Source organism: Nanorana parkeri, unplaced genomic scaffold (assembly GCF_000935625.1).
Source record: "Nanorana parkeri isolate BGI_ZX_2015 unplaced genomic scaffold, ASM93562v1 scaffold1497, whole genome shotgun sequence".
NCBI classification, from domain to species: domain Eukaryota; kingdom Metazoa; phylum Chordata; class Amphibia; order Anura; family Dicroglossidae; genus Nanorana; species Nanorana parkeri.
The window spans coordinates 225097-234349 of NW_017307765.1; the positions used below are offsets into that span (position 1 = coordinate 225097).

A 9253-nucleotide genomic window follows, 5' to 3' on the forward strand; every position below is an offset into this window, starting at 1 on the left:
GTTTATATCCTGAGTGCAAAATTCTGTAGTGCCTCCTGCCCCTGCCCATTATCTCTCCATAGTCCTAAATGGAGCAATTCTTCTACAGAAGAGATGTAAGCAGTGCAGCTCTATTGAAGCCTATGGGGATTACAGTGCAGGTGAAGGCGGTGCCAAAGGAAATTACTTGCGTGAGAATATGAACACTGTGAGTTGCCACCACTGTGGAGAGGTAAGTATGCACATGGGCGAGGGTTCCAGCTTCTGATTGGCTGTTGGTATCGTAGGTCATTTTCAGGAGAAGGCTGACAACTCTGCAAGTTTTCTGCTGAAATTCCAGGAGAGTTGTCACCCTCATCCCTCATTGTGGGCATGTTGGTTTACAGGTGTTTTTAGCCTATAGGGGGTGCTGACACCACAGGGCTTTGTACACTTAAAGGGTTATTAAACCCTCAGCATGTTTTTGCATATATCTACTGCTAGCCAGCAGTAGATATATGCAAAAACTTCAAAAAACCTTTTCAAACAGGTTCAACTTACCTGTGTCTTCACTGTGCGCTCCCGTCAGAACATCTGAAGAGTCTCGGGCAGCTGCAAAGGATCTTGGGGCGGGTGCATGCGCAGTTCAGATGTTCGGCCGGGAGATGAGGAGAGACACAAGGTAAGTCTATGGAGCAGGGTGCACCCAAACAGACACCGTGGGACATCAGAGAAGAGGAGGACAGAGGAGTCGGCGCTGGATCGGAGACCCGCACCAGCGCTGGAGGGACAGCTGAAAACTACACTAAAGAAGATCAGATTAAGAGACCTCATTTAAGGTAAGTCCTTACACCAACATTGGGTGGGGGAAGAAAAAAATTAACCTGTATGTCACTTTAAATTTGGGAGTGGGGGAAGAAGTGACTTGGAGGTGCCCTGAAGTAGATGCCTGCAGACTCTGCTGCAATGGAGAAGAACAAAGCCTGAGTGGTCATGCGACTGCAAAAACAACTGCCACAAAAGGTATTTTGAAGATTTTTGTTGCAGTGTGGCTATAATGTCAGTAAAGTGCTCGGTATGCATTAAATGGACATCATTTTACAATTCTTTACATTTACACCGCGCCGATTGTGGATGTGGGCGGGTCTGGCAGCGGCGAGATGGAGGTGCGGCGCGCAGGGTCAACTAACCGGAAGCCGATTAATCGATGATTGAAAAAGTTCAAAGTTAGGTTCACACCTAGGCAACGGAGCTGGCGAGTGGTTTTCGCTACTGTTCTTTGAAAACTGAATGGTTTTCTATGTGTAGAGATGTCTATGAGACCCAAACCGCACGACCACCACCCTGCACTGTTTTGCGCGACAGGCGATTTTCGTCCGCACAACAAACCGCACTGGTGTGAAAAGCCTCCATTGACTTCAATGCGAATTTGTGTTCTGCGTGACAAATCGCCTAGGTGGGAACCTAGCCTAAAGCCTGTTGATGCAGGCCTTAAAGGATATCTAAACCCAAGAACAAAGATTTGATCAACTGCGGCTTACCTGTCCTTCGATATGGTAGCAACTTTTCATTTTTTAGGCTATGAACGTTTTCAGCGAGTGCAGAAATTACCTGTTGATCTTTCCTGACTTCCTGCGAATTTAAAGAAGAACTCCTGGAAAACTTTCTTAACCCCTGCAGTGGGATACCATGCACTGCAAGGGTTAAGTGCTCGTTTTTGTCTCGGTGGCAAAATAACAAAGTTCTACCTGTCTGAAGCTCTGAGCCGCCAGCTGTCACAATTGCAGCGTTGGAATCTTCCTCACATCTATACACAGTGTATTGATGTAATAATTTATGGGACTTTAGACCACTGCAGAGGAGGGGGAGACGGGTGTAAGAACAACCTGGCTCAGAGTATCAGGTGAGTATACCCTTTTTTTTTTTTTCTTTAACCTAGACAAAAATAAGCACTTAACCCTTTCAGTGTGGGCATATCTCCACTGGAAGAGTTCTTCTTTAATGTATCAGACAATGCTGTCTTCTGTAAACTACTCATTTCCCCTACCCCCATGTAATGGGATGACATAAGGAAGATCTGCTTCTAGTTCTGTCCTAGGGTTACAACCATGGCTTTCCCTATAGAGACAAAGGATTTAGCGAGCATAGCCACCCTAGAACATGTTCTCCCTGTACTTGTGTGGGTTTCCTCTCACACTCCAAAGACATGCTGGTAGGTTAATTGACTCATGTCTAAATTGTCCCTTTATGGATGTGACCTAAGGACCTTAGAATGTAAACTCCTTGAGTGCAGGAACTGATGTGAATGCGCTGCGTGAATTGTTAGCGCTATATAAATACCTGTAATATATAAATGAAGTGTGTTGTTTGCAGGATTACCAGGTGAGAATGAAGAAAAAAACGAATGCAGCTGCCACATCTGAGGTCTAATAAGCTGCAATTTATTTATTTTGTTTTTAGATACACTTTAATTTGTTATGGTGATATGTATGTAGTTTCTGTGGTATTTTACTGTTGTCATTCATTACTATTTTGTGGGTCTACAATACAGTAAGAGATGCCTGTATAGTTTTATGTCCATTGATAACCATATTCTATTGCTGTCTGTGTTATGAAAGCTATACAGAGGAATATTATTTTAAATGTTCTTTTTTCTTTTCTTTTAGGTCTTGTTTATTCTATATTTGTATTTGATGGAAAAGGACTTGAGGCTGTTGCAGCCTATAAGCCGAAACTACGCTGTTTGTTGGCAATGCAGTCATACAACGATGCTCCTGTGGATGTTGTCAGGAAGCTCTCTGTTGCTGAAAAGAACTGCCAGATAAAAGGAAAAGAGAATTGTATGACTTCTTCTGCATGTCTTCAGCAAAAGCCAACAGCACAAAATGCAGTGCCACATGGGCCACAGCAAAGCAAGCTTCCAGTTCTCTCTAAGGCCAGGGCACCACCGGATTTCCAGAAGATGCACCAGTCGTGGCAGACCCATTTTCAAAGGGTATATTATGAGCAAATATAAGAAATGTATTCAATCACTTGCCAATTATCTATATTATTTAAAGTGACCCTGTCACTATGGGGTCTTAACTCGTCCAAATCCAGCCTGTAAAACAAGATGCTGTATACTTAATTTTCCGGTGGCCTGAGTCTTGGGGCTGCTTCACACCAGATGCGTTGGAGCTGTGCTGGCCATTTTGTCACGGACTGGCTTGGTTCACACCATCGCGTTGTGATGTGAACACGCTGGTGTGCGCTGAATAAAAATATGGTATGCTGTAATTTTTGTTTAGCGCAGCAACCGCCTTGCACTCCACTGTGCCCGAAGAGCTGAATGAAATGTCACTTGTGACATTTCAATAACGTTCTAACAAAAAAAAAAAACCTACTGGGATCAGGAGTTTGGCACTGTGTCGGGGCACTGCACACCAGACACTTCAATTAGAAGAAAAATGAGAACTATGAGGTGAGTGCTTTTCACTCATCCTCGTAGTTCTAGCCGACCTGCGACAATGAGACTGTCACAGATCGGCTCAGTAGATCGGGAAGTGAGCGAACACATACCGGCGTTCGCTCACTTCTCGATCCTGTCACGGCAGAGCGCTGTGACAGGGGAGGGGCTGGATTCCCCCTCCCCGCTCCGATCCTCCAGCACTGACTGGTGGAACGGAGGGGGCGGGAACAGCTGGCTCTGCCTCTAGATAGGCAGCCAGCTGTCACTCACGCAGCTGGGCGGATTCAGACATAATTGTCGGGATCCGCTTTAGCTGCGGCGTCTCCGTATACTGCGGCGTCTCAGTATACCGCGAGCTACAGCTTAGGGTGATGGGAGAGCTTAGGGTGATAGGAGGACGCTAGTTTGTGTCCTCCCGTTACCCTAAGGAGAACTATGGGGAAAAGCCCTAACCCCATAGTTCTCCTTTAAAAATCCACTGTGTTGTACAGTAGTCACCGCTCCAAGCTCGCTCCTGTGATGGGCTATAGTCTCACATTTAGTTTACTAATTTGTATTGAGATTGTAGTCCATCACAGGAGTGAGCGTGGAGGGTTGGCTACTTTACAACCACACAGGGACCATGGAAAACAAAAGTAGCCCCCCTTCAGAAGGAAGGACAGTGTCGGCACCAATTCAGAGATGATTTGAGGATATTCAGCCGAGTGATACACAAAAAAATGAGTTAAGATACTTGAATGCATTTTTAAGATTAAACTCCTGTCATTTTAACTGTTAGAGAAAGTAGTGTGTGGGTTTGCAAAACCTCGTGTACTTGCCTGTTATGGAGAGTATTTAATGACTAGAAGTGGGTAGAGTGCAGGTCTCCTGCAAGCTGTTATTTCTAAATGGAAGTAAACTGTGTTTGGGTATTTTTTTTCATATTGGAGGACTCTTGGTAGTTTATTTATAAAGGAGTGAGTCTGACATTCACTGGAGGTGAATCTTTCTAGTGCATGATTTTTAAATGACCGTAAATTATTCACTTTTAGTGCATGATTACATTTACTGCTTTTAAAAAATGCCTCAGTCTTGTAGTTATTTACCAGCATACTGGTATATTTTTATATCCACTACTTTCCCTTTTTCTGGGGGCTAAAATAAATATTCAGTATTTCCTGCAGTAGAGGAGCATGTGACTCGCTACACGTCACACTAGGTGAGTCAGTCTAAAGCCCTGTGTAAGCTGGGACTCCTAGCTTTCACAGGACTTTCCTTCCATTCCCGATGGCCAACTGAGTAAAAGTAAGGCAAGTGTATGCGTCTGTGGCGGTCTACGTGAGCAAAGCACAGAATTTAATTTGTGGTTGTCCGCTTTAGGCCCCATTCACACTTAGCGATTTATCGCTCATATTTCCACGCGATATCGCTCTATGTAGCTTCTCCAATCCATTTCAATGGAGCTGTTCACATCTCGCCGCTCAGTATCACTTGTAGCTCGTCGCTCCTACATGACCCTTTTTTCTGCGGATTTCGAGCGATTTTGCTCCTGATTGCATACAGCCCAATAGGAAAAAGTCGCGGAAAATCGCACGATTTTCATGTCGCTCAGTGTGAATGGAGCCTTAGAGTTAACAGGGCAGTCTAATCACTACTATTTAGCTTTGGGATTTTGCAGATTGCCCCCAAAATTCCCATTCGGTCTACAATTCTAACGTGTGTGTGACTTGTAGTTTATTCGTGTGTTTGCGATATTCTTGATGACTGTGTGTGGCAGTTATATTTATATGCCTTCCTTGTCTTTCATATAAGTCAGCAACTAGATAGCGGAGAGATGCTGAATAATAAGAGACACAAAAATACTGTCATTCTTTTTCAAGTCATTGGGTTGCTTCTCAGTTTTATATACTGACAGCTGGGAATTGCATGGTTACAGTAAGGTTTGTCACAATTTGTAATCCTGTACATTTGTATATTGACTAATAAATATATACTAATAGTATTTTGCACTTTAAATGCTGGATTCACTTTTTTGTTATGTTATCTCTTATGCCTATGTGTTTACACAGGGAAAAGCTGTAAGCAAAAAATCTTGCACTCGCCCCCAACCTTTCAACTTTTCGCAGAGGAGAGAGCACTCTCGAGTAAAAATTGCCGGTGTAAAAGTTTCTGGAGAATCGTCCAGTGGGCAACCATCTTGTAATTCTCCAGCAAGTTGCAAAAGTCGGGAACCCCTATCAGAAGTTGTTGTTGGCCAGAACAAAAAGGAATCCAGTGTTGTGATGGGTATGTAGGAAATGTCACTAGTCTGTCTTTGTGATGCTCATGACTTTAGTGTTTTCATTTATGACATTTTTAGTAACCTTGGAGTTAATGGTTACAGCCCAATGTAGCAGCGACGAAGTCCCGTCCAAAAAACGCACTATGTAGTGCGATAAAATGTGCAATGTCGCTCAATATCACGCAATGTAGCTCAAAGCCGCTCGGCCCGAAATCGCGTGGAAAAACGTGCAGTATCCATGTCGCTCAGTGTAATGGGGTGTAATAGCTAAAGAGCTGACAGAGCACGTGACCACTGATCAGTCTGCTCTTGGTTTGCTTGCAGCAGGGAACAGTGACTGTCAGTTGCTAAACCCCACTCTGCTCCTCCAGCGCTCCCTGCAGCTTCAGACTGGGAAAAGGTGGGCACGGCTGGCTCTGGCTCTCTCCCACACGCTCTAAGGTGGACCCCAGCTGTAAGGCAGCTGGGTGGGTACCGACGGTCTGTCCAGGAACACATAGTCCTCAAGACTGACATTGACTTATCAAGGCATTTTGATGTTTGCATGACTCCTCCTTGAGCCAGCTTGCTTGCATGAGGGCTCTTATCAAGAGTACTGAGGCAGGGGAGGGTGATGTTTTCAGAAAGCTATGCACAGCACCCTGCCAGCCCCTCCCATCAGCCATAATATGCCTGTATTGTATAGAGAAGCACAGATACTCTCTAAAACAGGGTATATAATGAAAAATGCTAACGGAAGGCAAAATAGAACTAGTGCCTCCAGTCTGTGTGTTCCACTTCAGGGTGTCATGATTGGGCAGGTTTAAATCACTCCAGCTTGTTCTTTACATCTTACGTTACTAGGTCTGTATTGCTATTGCAGTGGTGGAGATGGGCACAGCCACAATTTATTTTACAAGTGTTTGTGTGTGTGACAATGCAGCTGAGCAAGTGGAAGATGTGGCAGAGCAGTGCCTTCCTGTAAGGACAAGTCCCACAAAAGGATCTTTGTGATTTTATTATTTTAATGAAACCTGTAGATTTAAAGCTCATCTGAACCTCCAGTTTAAATCGCACACATTTCAGATGCATCAAAACAATGTTTTTAATGTCTTCTTCTGGTTTAATTTTCTTTCTAAAACAGCCACCACCAGTGTAGTAGAAAGGCCTGTCCCCTGCCAGCATTTTGCAGAGGACCCTTGTTTTCTGTATGGAAGATATGGTCTCTATGCAAAGGTTCAACATGCCCTCTGCTGAGTCTGAGCTATAGCTCTGCAACTAGCAAAGCTAATGCACCCTGATGATTGGAGAACTCCAAGTCTCACTTAGCAGGGGGCATGTCAGATCTGCATGGAGACCACTGCTTTCACACAGAGCATAAGAGTTCTACTCTGCATCATGCTGGCAGAGACAGGCTTTTCCCCTCAGGATGTGGCTGCTTTCTAAAGAGAACAAATGCTTTGCACACCTTTTTGTGTTGATTCATATTAAGCCGATTTTAAACTGCAAATTCGATTGGGCTTTAAAGTACTGAAAACGTACTTTTGAAATATACGTACACAAACATAGATAAAAAAGAGTGCTGCCTCCATGTGTAAAAAAAAACAAACCCCACAACCTTTAAATAAAAATGGGTATATGTACAAGATTAGAATTTCAGCACGTGTAACATGCTGTCTGTTAAAAGGGAGAATTCCCTGATCCCATGGATGAGCAGCCCCCGAGAGTGTGAAGAGTTGAGTCTGAGGGAGGATTGTTGACTGCAACCATTTAGCGCTAGGAGAGGCAAAAACCTTTTTTCCCCTAAACATAGTTTAGCTTTATATGAGAATTTTAACAAATATTTTAATAGGATATATTAATGGATCTAAAATCTTCACCGATAAAAAACATGTGTGTTCGTGCTTTCTTAGGTGGTTCTGAGGTGGACTTTAAAGCCGATCCAGTTGCCCTGGCTAGCATCTTGTCGAATATCGGTGTGTCCACTGCCCCTGTCGGCAAAGTTAGCTTGGCACAAAGGGTACCCATAAGAGCAGCCTCGATCGCCCATCCACTCAGCAGTAAGAACACGGTAAGATGTTTGTAGCTATGGACTGCCAATGTGTTTTTTTTAGGATTTTGTTTTTCCACGTTTGCAACCAAATTAAAATAACACCTTTACATTTACATGTCCCCAATCACACTGCAGAACCTAAACAAACATTAAAAAAGAAAAAAAAAAAAACCTGTCAATTAGTCAATCCCTTCTCTCACATGCATCTATTCTAACAACTAGAAGATGCATATAATGTCCAGTGTATAATCCTGCTACATAGGAACCCCTAAAAAAGTAAGCAATCCATCACCCCACAGCCCCCCCCCCTTTTTTTTTTTGAATGCTATTTTTAGGTATGCCATGTGAATGGGAACATTTAAGAAACATCTGGAGGGGTTTCTCAAAAGTTGTCTGCAAAAGTGGAAATACCCCTTTAAATTATGTGTCTGAAACAGAGCTTTTTAATGTGGTTTTTATGGGCTTGTGCTGTCTCCATGTTTTCACTAACAGGAAAGTGAAACTGGAGCAGCAACACCCTCCAGAAGATTCTCTTTATTGAGAGAGTGTTCCAAAGGAAGGACCATATTTCAAACTGAGGGCCATGAGATGCTTTCTTGGTATGGGGGTTTTTGCATTGCAAGCTAGTATGGCATTTCAGTAGTTACCTGTTTTACCTACTACTATTTAGGCCGCTTTCCCCCCTTTTGCTTTTTAATAAGAAAAGAAGAACTCTAGGATAGCAAAAGGTTAAAAGGGGAAATCCCTTCACTGCAGTCCTTAACTGCTCCTTTTTCTTAAGGGGCTTAAATGAAGGAAATATACTTACCTGATACTTGATTCTGTCTGGCTGTTACACCAGTCCCTGCAGCCTCTTCTCTCTGTGCTCTGGCAGTCTAAGCCCCGCTGACCTCATCATGTGTAATACAGTACATTCACTTGTGTTAGATGTAAGGATACTGAGGGACATGCCAGAGCAGAGGGGGGAAGAAAGGTGGGCACTCACCGCTGCAGGACCAAGGATCGGGTGAGAATATCTTCTTTATTTCAGCCCCTAGGGAAATACGAGCAGTTAACACTTACAGTGCCTGGGTAGCCCCACTGGAAGGGTTAACGTTTTAAATGCCTGGAGTTCAAGTTGCCAATATTTTTCAATTTTTATAAAATGTGTGAATGGCTTAAAAGTTTGATTTATTAAAGACCTACTAAGCCCATGTTAAACATTTTACGGCTTACTATCCTTACAGCTGAATATACAGTGGTACTTCGGTTCACAAACGCTTCTGTTCGCGAGCAAACCGGAAGTTCAAGATTTTGCTTCAGTTTGCGAACTCCGCATCGGGTGACAAACACAACCGCAGCCATCTTCCCTGCTCTGACACATGGTCATGGCTTCCTCTAGTCGAGATTGCGGTCTGATCACAGCTTGATTCGTTTTGTGACCAGAATCGTGGAACGAATTAAGTTTGTGAACTGAGGTACCACTGTACTCATGTGACTGTAGTGTGGCACATTTGGTGGTATTAGGAGCCAGTTACATTCTGTACACTTGATCAGCACCTATGGCACATCTCAG

At 43.6% G+C, this 9253-nt stretch overlaps 1 protein-coding gene across 1 annotated transcript in view; it reads left to right on the forward strand.

Annotated features, from left to right (window-relative positions):
* LOC108798524 overlaps positions 1-9023 on the forward strand; it is an 11748-nt gene extending 2725 nt beyond the window's left edge. The window contains exons 3-8 of the mRNA XM_018570288.1: positions 89-211; positions 1807-1861; positions 2625-2953; positions 5455-5671; positions 7559-7716; positions 8925-9023. Of these exons, the coding sequence (XP_018425790.1) occupies positions 89-211; positions 1807-1861; positions 2625-2953; positions 5455-5671; positions 7559-7716; positions 8925-9023 (981 nt within the window). The remainder of the gene's footprint in view (positions 1-88; positions 212-1806; positions 1862-2624; positions 2954-5454; positions 5672-7558; positions 7717-8924) is intronic.
* Positions 9024-9253: the final 230 nt, after the last annotated feature.